At 39.3% G+C, this 23,376-nt stretch overlaps 1 protein-coding gene across 4 annotated transcripts in view; it reads left to right on the plus strand.

The window, feature by feature from the left end:
• akap6 (A kinase (PRKA) anchor protein 6) overlaps window positions 1-23,376 on the plus strand; it is a 303,452-nt gene that overhangs the window by 34,670 nt on the left and 245,406 nt on the right. For all 4 annotated transcript variants that reach the window (XM_052026999.1, XM_052026993.1, XM_052026990.1 and 1 more), the window contains exons 2-3: window positions 6,287-6,388; window positions 9,026-9,339. In XM_052026999.1, the coding sequence (XP_051882959.1) occupies window positions 9,028-9,339 (312 nt within the window). In that variant the 5' untranslated portion in view covers window positions 6,287-6,388; window positions 9,026-9,027. The remainder of the gene's footprint in view (window positions 1-6,286; window positions 6,389-9,025; window positions 9,340-23,376) is intronic.

Below are 23,376 nucleotides of genomic sequence, written 5' to 3' on the forward strand. Positions count from 1 at the left end.
CACCCGGAGTGTCATCCACAGTTTTGGTCGTCATATTTAAAGAAAATGAGGAATTGGTTCCTGGGATGAAGGGGGTTGATGTATGATGAAAGATTGAGCAGATATGAGCTGTCTTCATTGGAGTACAGAAGAATGAGAGATAACCTTATCGAAACATGGAAGAGTCTGAGGAGGATTAGCAGGTTGGATACAGGGAGGATATTTCTACTATTGGGGGAACCGAGAATGAGGGGCAGAGTTTCAGAATAAGGGTTTGCCCATTTAAGATAAAGATGCAGAGGAATTTCTTCTCTCAAAGCATTGTGAAGCTTAGGAATTCTCTGCTCCAGAGAACTGTGGTGGTGGTGGTTATTGTGTGTATTCAAGGTGAAGATTCAAGAAATATGGGGAGAATGTGGGCAAGTGGTGTTGAGGCCAAGATCAGATCAGCTTTAATCAGACTGAATGACAGAGCAGCTGAAGAAGCTGATTGGCCTGGTCCTGCCCCTGTTTCTTAAGTATAGGCATACTCTTTTGGAGAAATAAGCACTTGTGAAAAGCATGGATTTCCTTCATTAAATTGCTCATGTGCATGTTTGTGTGCACACTGAAGAAATAGTTGCAAATGGTACAGTGTGGTGTTGCTGAATATCACATTTTTATTTTTGCTATGCCACACAATCCAAGCCAACCTTTTCCATCTACTCTGCATCAATATTCAAGGGCAGGTATATGCTGCAAAATTTTTCATCAGCTTAACTAGTTATAGATCCTCAGGAGTTATGTGACTGAAATAAAAGCAGAAAATCCACTAGAAATCCATCAACAATGAAAGAGGCACAAAGTAAATTAATATATTTTAAAATCTTTTGTTTAAAATTAGTTACTTGGGTGAGACTGGCAGTTGCTGCCATGGATGACTTAAAGAAAAGGCCAGTGTTATGGACATAATATTCATACCTGTTAAAAGGATGGGACCATTGAGTAAAATGGTCTGTACAATGTAAAGACCAAGTCTGTATGTGCAGGACGGGGTTCGCCTGTCTTCTTGCCTCAATTCCAGTGAATTATAATTTGCTCCATCGTGGTGAAAACATAATCTGGATTTCTAGATGTTTATGTTAGTTTTAGGATTTTAACATTTACATGACCTCATTATTAATGAAATAATCAGTTATCTCATTATTTCATTTTTTTAATCATGCCTGCAAGCATTTTCTGCATGTTGATATATTTTTAAAGTATATCATTTTAATCAACATCAAATTATTTGAATCCCATTGCATTATTTTTCTTTCTCCAATGATCTATAAATATTTGCTGTCATTTGTTGTGTTCCCATTTATGTACAAAATAGAACAATACTTGTGTAATTAAATTTTTCAAGGGAGATATTTGCATGAACTTTTGGCCTAGGATACATTTTGCTAATACATGGCGCAGTTATCTGAAGCAAGATTTATCCAATACAGCAAATTAAGAGGACTCAGCCATCCTTCCAGAATCCACTCCAGCTGTTGATCCTCTTCTCTCTGAAAGAAATACCTCCAGATGTCCATTCTTTGCTTGGTTCTCACAATTGTGGACATACTTTCTTTTTGTTCCCAGCTTTAATTGAGATCTTTGTTCTAGGTTTATTTTCTGTATAATTATGGACATTCTATACCTCTTTATTTTACTATTGTACATTTCAAAACTGACGAGCCACAACTTAAACCTGCACAGAACTCTTTTTTTCTCTGGCAGTTTTGCCCACCATTTGTGTGTCTGACCTTCACTGAAACCATGATAAAGATTTATTTCAAGTCAATGAGAATTATGCATCCACCAGTTGAGTTTCTACTTGTTTAACGTAAATTCCTGCTCTTTTTCTCCAACAATCACACATTTTGTTTACATAAATTTAGGGAGCTTAAGCACAGAAGGTCAGAGCCTAAACTCAGGAACCTCCAAGTGTACATTGGAGTGAGGATGGAATTCATCCAGCTAAAAACAATGTGGCTGACTGTGGTGAATGATAGATAAGATTACATGTGATCCATGACTGTCATTAAGGATTTTCCTTGACGTATTATCAGGATCCATGTAGTAAGAATTGCACACAAAGCTGCAGTGGCTTATCCCCCCCTCCATGCTGCATTATTTAGGCTGATACATCATTTACATTGGCCTGGAGATCTGCGTGACAGTTGGCTCATGTTTCAGATAAATAGAATCATAGAAAAATACAGCACAATACAGGCCCTTCAGACCACCATGTTGTGCCGACCTTTAAACCACGCCTAAGTCTATCTAACCCCTTCCTCCCACATATCCCCCTATTTTAAATTCCTCCATATGCTTATCTAACAATCTCTTGAACTTGACCAATGTATCTGCCTCCACCACTACCCCAGGCAGCGCTTTCCATGCACCAACCACTCTCTGGGTGAAAAACCTTCCTCTGATATCTCCCTTAAACCCATTACTTTAAAGCCATGCCCTCTTGTATTGAGTAATGGTGCCCTGGGAAAGAGGCGCTGGCTGTCTACTCTATCTATTCCTCTTAATATTTTGTATACCTCTATCAAGTCTCCTCTCATCATCCTTCTCTCCAAAGAGTAAAGCCCTAGGTCCCTTAGTCTCTCCTCATAATGATTAATAATTTGTCATGAGACAACTAAACAAAGATTCAGGCTCCTGACAGATGGAATCACATCTTGAATAAAAGCATCTTGAATAGAAGCACAGGTCAACATGTGAGCTGTGCCAACATACTTTTGATATCAACATGGATACTTTCATACTCAAGTGAATGGTGGTTATATCCGTTGTAGAGTTTCAAAAACAGCTGGTTATCTCCCTGTTTCAATTACGTTTGACATAAACCATTAATTTTAAGTGATCTCATTCCCAGACTCCAGATAATGACTTCCATTATGATCCAACCTGGCTAATTCGTTTCCAATGACTTTGCTCTCAATCATAAACTAAGGATGAAAGGTGTTGTTAATAGTGCTGTAAAGTAGCAATTACTCATCAGTAACCTGTTCACCAATGTCCACTTGGTTGGATCACCGGACTCCAGACCTCATCACAGTCTTGATCCAAACATGGAACAAAGGGCTGAATTTCAGAGGCAAGGTGAGAGTTACTACCCTTGACATCAAGGCAACAATTGACCGAGTGTGGCATCATGGAACCCTGGTAAAGCTGAAGAGAATGGGTATCAAGGGAGAAACCATCTAATGATTGGAGTCATCCTTCATGCATTGGAAGTTAATCATTCCAGCCCAAGGACATTATTGTAGGAGTTCTTCAGGGAACATGCACAAACATCTTCAACTGTTCCATTCATGACCATCTTTCCATCATAAGATCAGAAGTGGGGATGTATACTGATAATCATGCAGTGTTCAATTCCATTCACAATTCCAAATAAAATAAATCAGTCCATGCCTGCAAGCATCAGGACTTTGACAACATTCAGGCATGGATTGATAAGTGGTAAGAAACATCTGTGCCATATAAGTGCCAAGCAATCATTATCTCCAATAAGGGATAGTTTAACCACTCATCCTTGACATTCAGTGACATTACCATCATCAAGTCTCCCACCACCTTTATTCTGGATGTCTCCATTGACCAGAAGCGGAAGTGGACCAGCCACATAAATGCTGTGGCTGCAAGTACAGGTGGGAGGCTGAGTATCCAATGGCAAGTATCTCACCTCCTGACATTCCAAAGCCTTTCCACAATCTACAAGGCATAAGTCAGGAGAGTAATGGAATATTCTCAATCTCGATGGTTGAGTGAAGCTCTGACAGTTCTCAGGAAACTCAATATGATACAAAACAATACAGCCCACTTGATTGCCATCCCACGCACCACCTTAAACATTCATTCCGTCTATCACCGACACAACCATCTACAAATTGTTACCCAGGCTACATCAACACCATCCCTCAAATCTATGATCACTGTGACCCAAAAGGACTATGGCGGAAAGTGAATAGGAAAACTGATGCTTGCAGGTTCTCTTGAAGTCGCACACATTCTGATTTAAAAATATATCTCTGTTCTTTCATTATCACTGGGTCTATATACTTGAACTTCCTCCTGAGTGGCATGGTGAGAGTACCTTTTCAAGGACAATTATTAATGGGCAATAAATGCTGGCCTTGCCAGCAGCAGCCATATCCCAAAAACAAATGAATAAAAATAAAATCAGTTTTATCATGAGTTAATTAATCAATCATGGTAGAAAGGTAGATGCGAGCTGTTAGACTGATATTATAGACATCCAAATCCACTGGCATGAACCACCATTGTTCCTCATCAATTGTTTAATTAATGTCTTTTCACAGAGTGAGATACATATACCATGAGACTGATTCCTTCCTCCAAAGGAGCTATGGGTCTCCCAGATACTTGAATTTTGCCTCGTTGTCACATGCAGTCGTGTTGTTGCATGATGAAAGACATCTGATCCATGAAGAGCTTTTTATGGCTCTCCCAGAAAGCTGTGTTGAGGATGGAGTTGGCATACACTTATGAATCAATAAATGCAATAAGATGTTCCTTGGATCTTCGGACTATGCTCTTGAGTTCCCCTCTTGAACTCTAACAAGAGCATAACACCGTATCATGGTCCAGTCTTCTGTGCTGTTGCCAGGATTTGACTGATTCCTTGCATCTCAATGACCAAAATTGTATGGCCTGCTTTTGACATTAGATTTCATTTACTATCAAGTTATTTATGTACACAAGAACAGCACTGTTCAGAACACAGATGCTAAGGACACTTTCATTAGAAATGTGGTTTGCCTTTCCACTACCACTTGGCTTCCCTTGTAGTTACCTTTTCCTCTTTTTCTTATATCCATTTGTCTTCCCACATCTCTTATTGCCTCATGACCTTTGGATCTTGGTTTGCAGCAGTTTGAACTCTAGATATGAAATCTTTTGATTGACGAAAATAAGGTTTGTTGAGTTTCAAAAAACTAATGTTTCATGTTTATCTCCCTATCAGGATGCCCCAATGAGTACTTCCAGTGTTTCCTGTCTTATTATTGTAAGATAGGAAACACAGCAGCTAATTTGCACAGAGCAAGCTTCCAACATGAGTGCAGGGTCAGATAATATGTTTTTAAGATGTGGTTGTGGGATAAACCCTTCTTCAAAATAGTGTCATGGGAATTATTACAGTCATCTGAAAGAGCAGATGGCTTAACATCTCATCTGAAAGATAGAATCTCAGGTAGTGTGCTGCTTCGTCAGTGCTTCACTGGAGTGTTCGTTTACATTTTTGTGCCCAAATATTAGGATTAACATTTGAGGCCATGATCTTTTGACTCAAAAGGAAAATGCTATTAACTGAACCACGGCTCACATTTTTAGTTTAGTTTTGCATTCTGTCCTCCTTAAGGCCTCCAAGCAAAGAATGATAGGCAATGAACCTATCCACATTGAAAATTCAGCAAATATTTGCTTAAATATTTGTTCCAAATAATAATCTTTGTAAAAATATGCTCTCAAAATGATTACTGAAGCTGACTGATTCATGTGCTATCAGGAGAGGCTGGACAAACTTGGGCTCTTTTCCTTGGAGCGGCAGAGGCTGAGCGGTGATCTGTTGGAAGTGTATAAAATTATGAGGGGCGTAGAAAGGGTGGACAAGCAATAACTTTTTCCCCATTATTGAGCGATCCAATACCAGAGGGCATGCATTTAAAGTGAGAGGGTGTAGGTTCAGAACAGACGTGAGGGGTACATTTTTTACTGAATGTGCCTGGAATGTGTTGCCTGATAGGGTGGTGGAGACAAATTCATTGGGGACTTTTAAGAGGGGCTTGGATGGGCACATGAATGAGAGGAAAATAGAGGGATATGGGCATTCTGTACATAGGAGGGAATAGCTATGTCGGCACAACATTGTGGGCCGAAGGGCCTGTTCTGTGCTGTACTGTTCTATAAAGATATTGAATTAATCTATATTTGAAAGGCAGTTAAATGATTCCACAAAAATCGTATATAGATATTTGCTTTGGAGTGACAAGAGGGAAATAAATTGCCTTTGTCCCATCTTGAAATTGTCCTGTTGTATTAAGTAATATCTAAGCAGTTCTGTGAGAAATTCTTTGTATGTTGAATGAATTGTAGTTTAAGAAAAGTATAAAACATAGTTTAAGCTCATCCAATCCATTTCCAAAAGTGGCTGTCAATAGGTTGAAGCTGTTGTTTATATGTAAATCAGAGGGTATTAAATTGAACTCATCCTCACATCACTGCTTTCAATATGTACTTATTTATTGTTCTTTCATTGCAGGTAGAAAAACATCAAGATCACCCTGGCAATCTGTAGAGATCTTCAGGAATAAGTTAATATTCCAGGTCAATACTGATCATCAGTATCAATAAAAATCCACAGGTAAGTTAAAGAGAGAAAAGGTTGAAGGTAAGTGGATTTAAAAAGCATGGTAAAAGAGACCTAAGGAGATCTAAGTGTGAATATATAGCCAGGATGGTGCATTGAACATGAATGAACAGGGCAAAAGTGAAATGGAGGCTAATATTAGATCAGCCATGTTCTTACTGAATGGTGGAACAAGCTTGAGGGCTGTATTACCTGGTTTATATCTTGCATTAGTCTGTTCCTACCTATTTACCAACTGATGATCTCCTTTAAGGAGAATTGCTAGGTAGGTCATTTCTAAAGGGAATCCAGAATGAAGTAAAGTATTTAAAATATGTTGATGTCTGTGGTTGGGATTGAGACAGATTCTCAGGGAGAAGTAGAAAAACTCTGTGGTAACGTGTAAATAATGACATGCTCTGTGGAATCTCCTGCAAAAAATATTTCCAGATACTGTCTTGAAATTCTGAGACACTCCCAGGCAGTTCCAAAAAAATATGGACACATTCTCAGAAATGCCAGCCACCCGATAAGTCAACAGATGCAAATGCATAAGTCCAATGACAGGCAAATGGAAATTTGATAACCTTAGGGATTCCCTGGAACTCAAGGATCCCATTGCGAATGTTTAGGTAACAAAAATGGCCTATAAATCACATACTTTTCTGAACACAGTCAACAGCTTCTCTGTTATCTAATCCATTTCCTCATTTGTTCCAGTACCCTAGAGTGCTCTTTTGCAAGGAAATAATTTCCTTTCAAACGAATCATGGATTCTGCTTCAACAGTGATTTGTTCCAGAATAAGACAAGAGAAAAGTTTTTGTTTTGTTTTCAAATCCTCAGTCTGAACAGTGTCAGAAACTTGGGACATTTGCAAATTATTTGCAGCATGAAACTAAACTTCCTGCATAGTCTCTGATGTTCCATCGTACAAATTTATGTGACTCACAAAGGCAAAAGTTTCAACATAAATTACATTTGGCATCATATCTTGCTAAGTGGAAAATACTAAAATTACTACCACATAGCTTTTCCACTGTTTATATCAGAATAAAATATACTGAAATATAAATGATATGAAACATAAATAACATGTAGTGAACAAAGTTGCAGTTTACCTTTAATGTTATGAAATTATGCGTTTTCCATGTATTATTTTTTAACTGGTTTATCAAGCAAAAGAGATCCAAGTCTGATATGGATAGCTGTTGTCATTCTTCATTGTCACTGGTTGAGGTCACCTTATAATCTCAATATGATCTTAATGTTATCTACCACCATCTGGTCAGAACAACCGAGGTTTGCAATGAAGGTAGTCTTGTCAATGCCCTAAAACCCAATTATTTTGATAAAAAAGGACAGCAAGGATAATAACGAAACCAGGTGAAATAGATTATTTATAATGAACCATAAAGTTAATGAGCTAAGATTTATGATACAGAAGAAGTAGTAGTAGGAGATGCAATTGTTTGACCTGCCATTCAATAAGATCACAGCTGAACTTCCATATCACCTACCATTTGACTTCGTTGGAGGAGCATAATCTTTTGTTCTTTAATTATTCTGTCAAAGTGATTTTCAGTAGTTTGTGACCATTGGGTTTGAGGAGAGATGAGAGTCAGGCACACCTCTGTCTGTTGTTCCTTTGCCAACAATGCATTTTGTTGTGCGGAATTGCTGGATTGTGATTGAGGATGGAAACACTGTCTGATCTTTCCTCCAACTCACGTGTTCTACTTTCAACTGCAGTGCTTCTCCTGTCAATCTGACTGAGATCGTATCACTCAATGCAGCTTAGAAATACAACATGGCTTAGAACTGCATGGTTGCATTCCATTGGTATTGTATTATTTTACTTTCATAAGCACTACATTGTATTATCTTGGGAGTCCGATAATGGATAATAACATTCCTGGGTTCTCTAATCTCTTTTCGAAATAATTTTTGTGAGGTTCCCACATTCAAAGGGTCAAGTTGCAATGAATTTGTATGTCATGCATTCACAGTAAATTATTTAGGACCACAGAGATGTAGAATTCCTTTTTTTTACTTAAGTGCCCTTCCTCTTTCCTTTTAAGATAAATTGCAAAACACATTAACAATATGTTCCATTAATCAGATCCTGTGTGACACATCCTGGCATGTTTTGTGCCATTAAATATTTCTCAGAAAGCATTAAAAATCTGTCTTAAGATGGAAAGGAATTGAACTAAATTGATCCAGAGAGCTAAGAATCAGATCAAATTTACTTAGATTTTGATTTAGCTTTTTCTAACATTTGCATTTATTTTCTTTGGTCTGTGCAGTTAGTGTAGCGGTTAGCATAACACTATAACAGTGCCAGCGACCTGGGTTCAATTCCCGCCACTGTCTGTAAGGTGTTTGTACGTTCTCCCTGTCTGCGTGGGTTTCCTCTGGGTGCTCTGGTTTCTTCCCACATTCCAAAGACGTACAAGTTAGGAGCTGTGGCATTGATATGTTGGCGCCGGAAGAGAGGCGACACTTACGAGCTTCCCTCAGCACATTCTCAGTAATGCAAAAAGGCGCATTTCACTGTGTGTTTCGATGTACATGTGACAAGTAAATAAATATCTTACCTTACATCTCATCTGAACTCATAAGGATTCTCATGTGGCTTTTACCCAAACAGCCATGAGTATCATACTGTCCCCCATGAGGAGCCAACAGCTGGATGCCACGGGAACCGACTCGTCTCCCATGATCACAAACATGACCCCTTTAGAAGAACCAGAGGATGAGAGAAGGATAAAAGAATTTGATGCTATCCAGCGCTATGAGAAGCCTCCTCCACTTCACACTGGTGCAGACTGGAAAGTTGTCTTACATCTGCCAGAAATTGAAAACTGGCTTCGGATGACGTCAGAGCGAGTTAGAGACCTCACCTATTCTGTGCAGCAGGATACTGAGAATAAGCATGTTGATGTCCACCTGGTCCAGCTAAAGGTAAGAACAGGGGAGGATGCTTTGCCCACAATACTAATGAATTAACACATGAATTAAAAGTAATTCATACCATTTAATGTAAGCTCCTAACTAGAATTAAAATAGATTCTTGGTTGAACTTTCTGCATTCAGATACTGTTTCACATAATTTGGCGGTAGAGGTGCATGACAGCAGATGAGATTGGAATCAGATTAGCCATTATTTGTGTAGCACTACTTTTTGGAAAGACCAGTTGGGATACATCGAGATATTGTAATTTGCACCGGTCTGACTTGATAATAGAAATCCATATAATCCAAAACGTGTTATTTTAAACTATTTCTACCAAGAATCTTAGATTTCACAGAAACCTTTGGGCATCCTTTAGCTCCTGGTCCATTCTACCTAACTCGTGTTTAAGAATGTGTTTTGACAAATAAAAAGTTGTGAAGGAATATTACATGAAAATTAATACTAAAATTTCATCAAATCTGGTGGGGAATTTCTGCTACACCTTAGCTCCACTGGAATTGGAAAGAAAAATAAAGGGCAGATTATACTTTCACCACATCTAGAACAATAGAAACTAGCCTCTTAGCATTTATTTCTGAAGTATATCTATTGAAATAGAATTTGTCCAATGTTTTGATGATCAACTTTTATGATCTGTCATTGCCCTGGAGGACATATTTCACCAATAATTTCTCTTGAAGATAATCACATTCCCTGGGACACAAATATCAGGGACTAATGATGACACCATTCTTCAAGCGTACATCTAGATAAGTTGGCATCAGCAGATATTTGATCATGAAGTGCATCACACTTAAGCCCAGCCTTCTGCCACCCAGGCTTCACGCTGGCACGCTCTTTAGCAGTTTGCATAACAGCAATCAAAGCTAGGGATCCTGATCTTTTATCCTAGCCTTTCTGTCCAAGTTCAGCTTAGGAGTGACTGAGAAAGTTTTAGATGTTTATTTCGGTCTGATCATAAAACTGATTAGCAGTTTGCATTAATGATATTCTTTCCAATATCAACATCAGAAAAAGAACAACGATATTTGGTATGTCAGCAAATGCAAACTGTTACGTTCTCAGTGCTTTGCATTAATTATGAATATTTTCTCAAGCACTTTGGAAGACAATGGATTTTGATAATTGGAGCCTATTTAACATACAGACTTTCAGACAGTAAAACACACCCCCACTGTTGGAAAGTTCAGTCCAGTGTGAATGTCATGGAGTCATACAGCACAGAAACAGGCACTTCAGCCCATTATGCCCATGCTGACCATCAAATACCCATGATACTAATCCCATTTACCTGCACTGCAGTGGCTTCTTCTTTTCTGCCAGCATTTTAAGCTCTGATATGCTCTATGGCTCTACATTTGAGCCTTCTGCCCGCTCTCTCTTTTTGATCTGTAGAATGCCAAGGACCATCTTGGATTCTGGTGCAGGCAATTAAGAAGAAAAGTTAAAATGTTGTGCAAGAATATTTTGAATCATTTTTAATTAGTCACAAAAAGTGTTAGAAGATGGGAAATGGACAGTTTCACTGGGTTGGGAGTATGGGAATGGTGCAGGATATATGATGAAACCTCTAGCAATATACTAAATCATTTGCCAACCCAAATGCCTCTCAGTGACACAGTCTAAAAGCGCAGGATTGGTTTCAACGAACATGCCAGTTGTTCTTGTACTGTACCTCATTAAGTCATGGAAGAGGTGAAGAGAACAAGAAGATTGTCTCTGATATGGTAGAGACCAAGAGAGATTGAATAACAGCATGGAAATGACCCTTCAGCTCAACTTGTCCGTGTCGACCAAGATGTCTCTCTGAGCTAGTCCCATTTGCCCAATTTTGGCCCATATCCCTCTGTATCTTTCCTATCCGTGCACCTGTCCAAATATCTTTTAAATGTTGTAATTGTACCAATCTCTACCACTTCATCTGGCAGCTCGCACCTCTCACCTTAAACCTATGCCTCTAATTTTAGACTCCCCTACCTTGGGTAAAAGACTGTGACCATCCACCTTATTGATGCTCCTCATGATTTTATAAAGGTCTGTGAGGTCACCACTCAGCCTCCTTTGTTCCAAGAAAAATAGTCCCAACCTATCCATTCTCTCCTTATAACAAAAGCCGTCCAGTCCTGGTAACATCTTCGTGAATCTTTTCTGCACCCTCTCTACCTGATTAACCTTCTTCTTGTAGTATGGTGACTAGAAATGCACACAATACTCCAAGTGTGGTATCCCCAACATTTTGTACAGCTGTAACATGACATCCCAACTTTTGTACTCAATCCCTTGACTGAGTTGGTTTCCTTAAGCCAGAAGAGACCATGTTGTGAGCACTGAATACAGTATACTAAATTGGAAGTACAAGTTAATTACTGCTTAACCTGGAATGACAGGGTCCCTGAAGGGAAGATATGAAATGACAGGTGTTGCATGTCGGATGGTTGAATGGGAAGGTGCTATGAGAAGGGGAGAAGTTGGTGGAGATGGAAGAGTGAATCAGAGCGGCAGAGGGAATGGTTCTTTCATAATGTTGGAAAGGGGAAGGGAGGGAAAGATTACAAAGAAATTAGAAGATTGGTCGGGGGAAAGTGAGGTTAGGGGAATCTACCTTGTTCTGGGTCGAAGGATATAGAGAGAGTAGAAGTGGCAGAATTGGAACTGATGTGGTTGTGAACTCTGCCAAATATGGTGGAGGAGTAGCCTCCGCTAAGGAATACCAAAGGCATCTCAGGAATTGTGTATTGTGTATTGTGAATCAAAGGAACCAGAGAAACTTGGTCCTAGGGAGAGTAGGCACACTGCAGCCCTCAAGAGTCAGCACTGAATTCAACAATTTCAAATAACCAGTCTTTCCAACTTGTGCAAGGACTCGCCAATTTTGATGAAAGTCATTAATCTGTAATGTTAACAGTTTTTTCTCTCCATGGATGATGTTTGACATACTGAATATTTCTAGTATTCTATTTTCTTATATTTAAGATTTTCAGCAGCCACAGTAGTTTGTATTTCATAGTTCTAGCATTGGTATTTTTCTCTTTCTGCTCAGTTTCTGTTTACAGCCTCTGGACAGTTCATTTGCAAGTAACAAACTTACCATCCTCTCTCACTTGGCACCACTACCTTTTTGGGTTATTCAGTCTCTTGACCCCACTCCCTTTCTCCTTATCTGCAAGATATGTTTAATTTATAAGTTTTTCCTCGTTCCAATGAAAGGTCATTGACCTGACCTGAAATTTTAATTCTGTTTCTAATATGCCACTTGACCTACAGAGTATTTCCAGCATTTTCTATTATTTTTTTAATTATCAGTGTTACACTGGGGCAGTCAGAGTATCCTTGTCATCTTGGCAATCAATACAGAATTTGGGCTAAGTGTAACATGAAGTTCCATTGAAACTATTTTCCTATAATGCCTGTCCTAAATATCTTGATGAGCTGAAGTGAATGCTGGATTATTATTACATATTGATAGAATAAGAAGTTATATTGAATACCTAAATTAACACACAGTTTTTGACCTGTAGTTACATAATTGTATGGATTTTTGCTCTTCTAATGGATATCCCACAAAATTCTAAAATTGTATGCATTCATATGTTTTCTGTATATATCAGAAAAAAATGCTCAGATGCCTAAGTCATTGTAAAATGGAAATAATATGATATTGTGAAAGGAGACCATTTTAAAGCACAGCACCAGTATATAATTGGAATTCAAAATTAAGCATGGTGTTGCAGATGGCTCAGATGGATTTGACATCAGCTTTGTCATGTTAGAGCTGTATATAATTAAACATCATCCCTTACAAGGAAAATACATTTTTTGTTATCTTATGTACAGTTAAGATTGGTATCTGTGTGTCTCAGAAGGAAGCACTTTTGCCTTTAAGTCAGACGGTTTTAGGTTCAAATCCCATTCCAGAGACTGGTACAAAGAATAAGGCTGACATTCCTGTGTGGTACTGAGGAAGCAGTGCACTGGAGAGATACTATGTGTTGGATGAGACTAACCAAAGCCTCATCTGTTCACTCAGGTGGATTTAAAAGATGCCCTTGGAATCCTTGAAAGAAGAGTGGGAGAGCTATCTCTTGTGTAATATTTATCCAAAGGGAAAATGACAAAATATTCTGTTTTATTTTTCATATCAAACAGATTGTCATATTGCTGTTTGTGAGGGTTTGCTATGTGAATATTGGCTATTGCAATGTTTATATTACCATAGTGTCAAATCTTCAAAATTATTTAATTGCTGTAAAATCCTTTGGGATCCCCTGATGGGGCTGAGAAAGATACTACATGAACGCAAGTCTTTTTTTTGTCATCTACTTGGTTTTTGACTTAAGAAAAAAATCTTTTGAAAAGGTATGATTCAAAGTGGTGCAAAAAATGTTTAAAAAATGTTACTTTGATAGAATAGCCAATGGCCAAAATATCACAGCTTACCAATCAGTGTGTGAACTGAACACATACAGGGACATTATTTCAACTGGATTGACCTTTCCTATGAACCAATGAATTGAAAAAAACTTTCAATGGCTGGCTTTTTTCAACAGGTACAAATTATAAGCAACCCTGTAAGAGTGAAAAACTCCAACAACCAAGCAAAGTGTTTCATTCTAATGAGTAATGTGTCATTACGTTACTAGCCTATTTTGTTCTACCATCTGTTCATTTTGCATAAAGACTGTTTTGAAAATTGTGCAGAAATTTCACACATCAAACATAAAACAGCACCCAGTCTTGCAAGAATGACTGTGTCAGAACACAATGCAGAAGGAGACTGCAATAAAGATAAAGCAAAATGTCTTATTGCTCATTTATTGAAGGTTATTCGCAGTGATGTTCCTGGACTGGCAAGGTTTGCTGAGTATTTCCTCGATTATTTTCCAGATACTGCATGATGTCCTGAATGAATTGTCTTCAGGAATGTGAACCATTTAATGCTCCATGATCAAATTAATTATCCTGTTTCTTATTTTGTTTGACTGTAGGTGCTATTTATGGTAGAAATGCTTCCTGTGATCCTTTGTCATTTGGCTTCTTACCCAAAATCTGTTTTCAACTTTGGATTGTTTTTACTATATCTAGATTTTAATGGATTTGTGATGCTTGCTGCTGTCCAACAACCTTTAATTTATCCTTCTGTTATAGAACAGTGGTGTCATTGGCTCGGTTGATTACATAGGGGGTGTGGAATTTCAAGCTGAAAGCCCATAAGTTGGGGTCTTCCTGTCATGTTGTGGAGTTTTTACTGCACGATGCACACCTTTTGGGCCTGATGGTCCTCCTTCAGGAGGTCAGCTTAATCGGCAGGCTTGGCTTCCAATGGGTCAGACAGTACTGTGAGGCAGACTGCAAGACCATATGGCCCTGACCTTCGTTCCAAAGGGAGTCAGTGATTACAAATGTTGGTGTGGGGTAGGTGGGTTCCAATCACTGACCTGAGGGGCGGGGTGTGGGGGGAGGTGGGTGGGATGCTTTTTATGGTGGGTTGGAGATGGATGGTGGGTGAGCTTGGGTTGTAAGAAGAAGGCACTCCTGCTCCTCCTGGCCCTCAAGGATTACAAAGAAGACATGTTGACAGCCTGCTGCAGCTGTTGGGATTTCTGGGGATTGAGTGAATTGGAGATTTCTGCCTTGTTAACATATTTAAAATGTTAAGCAACAAACAGTCTGCTGGAGGAACTCAGTGGCTCGAGCAGCATCTGTGGGAGGAAAGAAATAGTCAATGTTTCAGGTCGAAATCCTGCATCAGGCCTGAGAGTGGAGAGGCAAGATGGCCAACTTAGAGAGGAGAAGGGGAGTGGCGAGAAAAGATTTTGAGATGATTGGTGGACTGAGGAGGGGTGTAAGATGACAGGTAGGAAGTGAGCGGGGGTGGAATTGGAAGACTGGCAGGGGAATGATAGAATGGAGGCAGACAAAGAGAGAGAGAGAGAGAGAGAGAGAGAGAGAGAGAGAGAGAGAGAGAGAGAGAGAGAGAGAGAGAGAGGAAAAAGAAAAAAAACAGATGGGGAAAGGGGAGGGGAGGATGAAGATGGGAGACAGCTGCTGGAGGGAGATAAGCAGGAATACAAAGGGCTACCGGTGCTGGATTTGGATAAGTAAAGGAGGTGAGAATGGGAACAATTAGAGGAGAAGGGAGAGGTGAATGACAGTCAGAACCAGGTGGGGTGGAGGAGGGGTGGAAGTGTGTGGTGGGTGGATGGAGCCAGGAGGGGGAAGGGGACAAGGGTGGGTGAAGGGGGCTGGAGGGAGGGTGGGAAGGGGGACAAAAAAAGGGGAGGACTGTAGGATCAGGAGGGAGAGGATTAAGGGAGGAGGAGAGAGGAAAAAATAAAAAAGGGGGAGGCGTTAATATCTCCTGGAATAGGTTGGATGTTCACGCCTTATCTTACCTCAGTAAAATGCAGAGGTCATTGGGTTGGAGCAGCCTTCCCAAAGCACTGTCATTCTCCTGGATTTTACACTCCTTTGTTCCTTAATACTGCCTTGGGCCTTACAATTCATGGTATATGCCCTACCCTTACTACCAGCTGATGGATATCGTTCTGTAACCTTAGACTCCCCTTTTCACTATCATCAACGCAACTACTTTTCATGTCATCTGCAAACTTAGCCTTTCGTCAAAGTTCAAACCTTCAACACATTTGGACATTGAAGGGGGTAAGAGGAGTAAATCTGGATGGAAAACCAATTCTTAGGTGTGAGGTTTCCTGTTGAAACCAAGAGTGATAAAGATCAGAAATATTGGTTGAGAGTATTTAAAGGCAGAGCCACCAATGATGAAGTGGTAGCTAATACAATGGAACCATGTCTTTGAACAGTTAAAAGTACCAAATGGCATGGAGGTGGAATGATTCACCTATTCTGTTGCAGTGATACTGAAGATTGTTGAGGAATAGGATGTTTGATTTGAAGCAAAATGTGTGAATTAGGTTGGTTTATGAAGATTGAAAAGAATTGTTTTTTAGTTTGAAGCCATCCTAACATTGTATGATTTTAGGAAGGATATTATAGGAAGGATGTGGAAGCATTGGAAAGGGTGCAGAAGAGATTTACGAGGATGCTGCCTGGATTGGAGAGTATGGATTATAAAGAGAGACTAAGGGAGCTAGGGCTTTACTCTTTGGAGAGGAGGATGAGGGGAGACATGATAGAGGTATACAAAATATTAAGAGGAATAGGTAGACAGCCAGCGCCTCTTTCCCATGGCACCAATGCTCAATACAAGAGGGCATGGCTTTAAAGTAATGGGTGGGAAGTTCAAGGGAGATATCAGAGGGAGGTTTTTCACCCAGAGAGTGGTTGGTGCATGGAATGCGCTGCCTGGGGTAGTGGTGGAGGCAGATACGTTGATCGAGTTCAAGAGATTGTTAGATAAGCATATGGAGGAATTTAAAATAGGGGGATATGTGGGAGGAAGGGGTTAGATAGTCTTAGGTGTGGTTTAAAGGTCAGCACAACATGGTGGGCCAAAGGGCCTGTATTGTGCTGTATTGTTCTATGGTTCTATGGATTTAATGGATATTAACAAACTAAATGTCTACTTGCAGCAATGGATCATCATTTTTCTGTCTCGCATTCAGGATGAGGAAATGATTCCTGTTATGTCACTTTCTATTTGATTTCCTGCAACTAGAAATAAATTGCCATTATTGCCATCTGCCATGACTTTCAACATTGGTTAATTTCAGACTTTGTTTGAAAAATATTTGCAAAGTGGGATCTTCTGCCATGTAAACTGCTTCTAATAGTGGAATAAGAATCTATTCAGAGAAGTGATGTTTGCTGAATCTGCTGAAATATTGGTTATGCTCCATCCAGTGGACAAAAGTATTTTGCAGTTAGATGTTGCAGAATTTCATTCAGTTGTTGGGCAGAAATATGATTCAAAACAAAGCCCAATTGCAGTGACATGGGAGAAATTATCTTCTCCAGTCAGTGCTGATAACGATCTTTGAACATTTACAAGGCATTTAATATGCAAGGATAAATGTATCTTATTTCCATGTTATCCCCATAATGTAACTTGTTTGGATGACTTGAAAATGGTGTCCACTTTAAACTACAGATTAATACAATTGGTTACATGTGTAAGTATAATTTCTGGAAAGAAGATACCTGCATTTCTGATACATGTTGCCAGGTGACAGGTACATCTTAAAATACCGCATTATACCAGTTAATCTCCATTGAGCTCCAGATAAAAAAGGTCAAGACCAAAGCAGTGTCGTCAAACAAGAGGAGAGGTTGGACACCAGCTTGGTCAAGTCAGGAGAGGGAGCAGTTTGATATTAAGCCACACAGAGGTACAGTTAGGATGACTGATTGAAAGCTTGGTCAATGAGCACCTTAAAAGAGGTGAGAAGTGAGCTGAAGGATTTAGAAAGGGAATGCCAGACCTTTTGATTCTGTTGTAAGTCATTGAAAATTGTAGACAGCAAACACCTACGTTTCTGACATGTGTTGCCAGATATCAAGGCTTATAAAATACTGCATTGTAAAGTTTCAATGATTGACATCTTTTCCTGTGCCTCGCTGATCCAGTATTTCTTAGTGCAAGCACGATGCCACTGTGCAAATTTAAATTAGCTGCAAGTAAATAAATTGGTAAATTGGTTTATTATTGTTATGTGTACAGTGAAAAGCTTGGTCTTGCATAGCATCCATACAGATCATTTCATTACAACGGTGCATTGAGGTAGTACAAAGGAAGACAATAGCAGAATGCAGAATAAAGTTTTACAGATACAGAGAAAATGCAGTGCAGGCAGATGATAAGGAGCAAGGCCATAATGAGGTAGATTGTGAGGTCAAGAGTCCACCTTATTGTACTGGGGGACAGTTCAATGGTCTTATAACAACGGGATAGAAGCTGTCCTTGAGCCTGGTGGTACGTGCTTTCAGGCTTTTGTATCTTCTGCCTGATGGGAGGGGGCAAGAAGAGAAAATGTCTGGGGTGGGTGGGGTCTTTGATTATGCTGGCTGCTTTACCAAGGCAGCGAGAAATGTGGATGGAGTCCAAGGAGGGGAGGCTGGTTTGTGTAATGTGTTAAGCTGTGTCCACAACTCTCTCCAGTTTCTTGTAGTCTCAGGCAGAGCAGTTGCCATACCAAGCCGTGATAAATTGGTTTATTATTGTCATATATATTGAGGTACAGTGAAAAACTTGTCTTGCATAATGTTCATACACATCAATTCATTACAACAGTGCATTGAGGTACAAGGTAAAATAGTAAGAGTGCAGAATAAAGTGTTACAGTTACAGAGAAAGTGTAGTGCAGGTAGACAATAAGGTGCAAGGTCATAATGAGGTAGATTGTGAGGTCCAGAGTTCATCTTACTGTACTAGGGAACCATTCAAGAGTCTTTTAACAGCAGGATAGAAGCTGTCCTTGAGCCTGTTGATACATGCTTTCAGACTTTTGTATCTTCTGCCTGATGGGAGAAGACAGAATGTCCAGGGTGGGTGGGGTCTTTGATTATGCTGGCTGCTTTACTGAGGCAGCAGGAAGTGTGGACAGAGTCCATGGAAGGGAGGCTGGTTTCCGTGATGTGCTGGGCTGTGTCCACAACTCTCTGCATTTTTTTGCGGTCATGGGCAGAGCGGTTGCCATACCAAGCTGTGATGCATCTTGATAGGATGCGTTCTATGGTGCATTGATAAAAATTGGTGAGGGTCAAAGGGGACATGCCAAATTTCTTGAGCCTGTTGAGGAAGTAGAGGCGCTGGTGCACATGTAGGGGGTGTTGTGGAATCAAACAATGCTATTTTTTAAATTGCATGTTTCTTCTTTATTGGAAGTTCGTTAAGCTCTGTGCCAGCAGGAGAGGTCTTTTGATAGTTTCCTGTCATTGTAGGGAATTCAAGCATTGGTCCAAAATTCGAAAAGCGGTTGAACTGCAAAGTGGCGTCATTTTTACCTCTTTTCAACTTCATTTGTTATGGGAAAAATGGATTTCAATGACAAGAAAACTTTAAGTATGAATTTTATTCAAACTTAGGGTTTACAGCAAAATTGTAGCTGTAACCTCACCAAAGGTGTGCCAAAAATATTAACTGGCTTACAGTAACAGCTTGACTTTTCCAACTTACATGTGATATTTTTATTTTAGTAATGTGCAACCTTTTAAATGCCATATCCAGATCTAACATTGTCCAAGTCAAAGTGAGAAATGAAAAGAGAGAAGAAAAGATCATTGGCTTTGTTTCATGTGGTGAAAATTGTGCACACACACTGTTAACCCCTACACTGCACCATAACTATCAGCAATCTTGTGGCCGGTGCAAAACACAATGAAAACACGTCAGGTGAATTTAGAAGAAACCCATAGAAAATAGAAATCAAAAAACTGCAGATCTCAAAATCTGAAACAAAAACAGAAAATTCTGGAAAAACTCAGCAAGTCAGGCAGCATCTGTGGAAAGAGAAACAGTCAATGTCATGGCTCTGTGACCCGTTGTCAGAACAGGTAAAGAGAGATGCAAGTAGGTTTTTAGTAGGAGGGATGGTAGGGGAGGGATATGTAGAACAAAGAGAATGTCTGTGATAGGATGAGTCCAACATTCCTCTGTAGAAAATTCTTCTCCAACTCCCAAATTGAATCAAGTTCCAATTACACTTTTTTTTGTTCTCCATTGAGAAATTCTAATGTAATCAATTTACATTTTTTCAGATACATAGTTGTGATCCATTCTCCTGCACACTTGCACCATACATTATTCAGGTCAGGAAGTGTTACAGGAACAGGAAGATAATCAAAGACAGGATTGTAGAATTCTGATGAAAGGCCTTCGACCTGAAACATTATCTCTTTCCACAGATGCTACCTTCCAACATTTTGTGTTCTTATTATAGATTGGAGGTAGGTGAATATGATGGGAAGGGTGAGGGAAATGTAGTAAGGGCAGTGTATATGATTGGGGATGCAGAGGGGGGAGGATGTTTGGCTGAAATTTGGTGGCAGAGGAATGGTAGCTCAGGGTCCATTTTAATATTCTCAGTTTTGGGTCAGAAGTGAATTCTCTGCTTCTGATGTATGTGTACATGCTTATTATAACTGAATGCTTCAGGGAAGATAAAGAATCACAGAGGATGCACTGTTAGAACATGTATTGTTTATTCCACTAACTACCCTGTGCATATCGCATGCATCGCATATACTACATGCTTTCCTCTTTTTGAAATGAGTGATTCACATGTTCACATTATTGACAGACTTTTTAGTCTCTTTCATCTTAAAGAATTTTGTCTGTTTGGTTTTATATCCACTCCTTGACAAGGAAGATGTCACATCCTGACTCATTTCAGTAGAATCCACTGTTTTCTTGGTTTCCAGCATATGCTCATAATCATAGAACTCTTCAATATTCTTTCTGTCTCTCCAGTAAGAATTAAGTGATGTACTTCCATGCTTCTAATTTTATCTTGTATTTTCACAAGATTTCTTTTTGTCCTTCCTACTTAAACAACCATTCCATCATCCCATTTCTAAGTGTTGGGTTTACTAGTTGGTGTTTATATAAAAACTCTGTAAGTTATTTCTCTCCACAACTTAAGTCATAATTTTCTTTCTAAATCAGCTGTTTCTCTTCCATTCTCCTCAAATCCTGGCAAGATTAAGCTCATTTGTGTTCTGAGTCTTCGACACATTAGTAACTTGGCATTGGTCTTTAATTTAGTAAAATCTTGTAATTTATGTCTTCTTGTTAAATCTGAATACCCCTTTATTCCTTGTTTCTTACTGTAATGTAATTTTCACTGATTCATTTGGCATTGAATGAAAGGCTGAAATAAATATGTTTTAATACTATTTTGTTTCATGAAGTGCTGAAACAGAAATGAACAAAACAGGATGAGACTAGTTTGTTCAAGTAGGCCATGACATGAAAAATTGGATCTTAAATCTTCATTGATTCACTTCTTCATTGTTTCACCTTGATCTGTTTTGAATGACAGTCTATGAATACTAAGAGGTTATTGATCCTCTCAATCAATGTGTACTCTGGGGAAGAGTGAAGGTGTAAAGGTGTCTTCACTGGGATGGCTGTACAATCTTAACCAGTTGTACACTTGTCCACCGCTCTTCAAGATCCTTATCAAATCCCATCCATAAAACATCTGGCTATTGCCTTCCTGCTCATAATACTAGATTGTTCAGTGTGAAGCTCTTCTAAGATTTGTCTTCTCAAAAACTTGGTGTCCCCATTTAACATTACTCTGTTCTGTCAATAACTTCTGTCATCAGTCATAGTATAGTCTCATGTTATTATCTGAACATGTGTCTAAATCTGTCCATTCTTTTACAGTTTTTTCACATCATTCTTTTAGATCAACGTATTTTTGTTTCTTCTTGTCTGTCTCCATTGCTTTAGCCAGAAATCATTATCTACCCTTTTCATTCTGAAGATTATGCTTCACTCCTTATATCAGAATTCTCATAAGGTAACCATGACAACATTTCTGCAATAATATTTAGTTCTGAACATATGTATTTGATTTTGTGATCTCATTGAAGTAAGAGAAGGGCCTACCTTTGCATTTCTCAACATAGCCATTGACAGTATTGCTGACTGAGGATCAAGAACTATCAACAAAGGCTTGTGATCTGACTTAAGTAAAAGGTCTGTCCAATAGGAATAGGTGATACTTCACTCCAGAGAGAATCAGTAATGCTGTTTTGAATTGACATACTTGTGATGGATGGCTTCCATTACATCAGTAACAGCAATTTCTACTTGCCTCAGCTACGTGCCTCAGATTCTGATTTGAAAGCCAATCTATGACTTCAAGTTGCAGCCATATTTGTCCCTTGCATTGGATGAAACTTGAATGAATTTCCTCTTTGTTTAACCCAAAAGTAAAGGTCAAGCAGTGCATGTTGCTAAAAAGGCGCTAGAGCTGCAGTACCAAAATGGGTCCTTGAGCAATATGATTACTTTCTGATTGTCTCATTTGAATTCTGATTCCTAGCGATTCCAAACATTTGTACTGCTTTATAACAGCTTTTGCTCTCTACGTCATTAAAAATGTGCTAACTTACCGTATGTACTGGAACCCATTTCTATTAAAAGGGTAGCTTTGAGAGCATCATTCTTACTAATACCAACAATTACCATGCTGTTATGTGCTCTAGCATATATTTCCATGCATTCTGTGTATGAACTGAAAAGCCCGTGCACCTGATTGTATACACCAAGACTTCTAATGTAACAGGTGTCTTGTCCTCTTCTACTGATGCAGTTCTCACCAAAACTGATGAAATCACGCTAGAATGTCTGCTGTTCCCTTGCCTTTCCAGTGCCTGTATAGTTAATTCATGGGCAAACTACATCTACTTTTGTTCTTCATGACTCCTGAAACGATCAGGAAGTTCCCTAGTAAAGGAAAATCAAAAAAAATGTAGATGCTGGAAGTCTGCAATAAAAACAGAAAATGCTGGAAGCACTCAGCAAGTCAGGCAGAAACAGAAACAATTAAAATTTCATATCTGGGACCCTTTGTCAGAACTAGAAGTTTCTTATCCCAGTAGACTCACACCCAAAGTCAATCTGATGGACGCACTGCTTCTGTCCCTCTCTTCGCCACAAGAAATGTGCAAGTCTTGGTTTAAAATACTCAGACAGGAGCCTCTCAAGCAGTGCCTCTCCACTTTCTCATTCAGAGTTCTGTGCTCATTCAGAGTTCTTTTGCAGTTCGCCGCTGCCAATCTCAGCATTGCTGTCACTGTCTCAAACTACCGCAGTGGTCACCAATGTTGCTGGCTCCTCGGTGAGTCTTGCTTGGTAGGAAGTCATTTTGTTTTTGTATTGCTTCACATGACATCCACTCTTCATACCCTCTTCACAAATCTAATGTATGTGGATATGAAAGTACTTCTCACTCTACGCATTATTGGGGAAGGAATATTGCAGCTGAAAAGTGCTGAAGGTGGGGACCTGCTTGAAAAGGATTGATTGGTGGATAAAATATTTCTTGGTGTGAAGTGACTTATGCCTATTAGGGTGTGGGAGGAGTGGAGGGTAT

The sequence above is a fragment of the Pristis pectinata genome, chromosome 1, assembly GCF_009764475.1.
Source record: "Pristis pectinata isolate sPriPec2 chromosome 1, sPriPec2.1.pri, whole genome shotgun sequence".
NCBI classification, from domain to species: Eukaryota; Metazoa; Chordata; class Chondrichthyes; order Rhinopristiformes; family Pristidae; genus Pristis; species Pristis pectinata.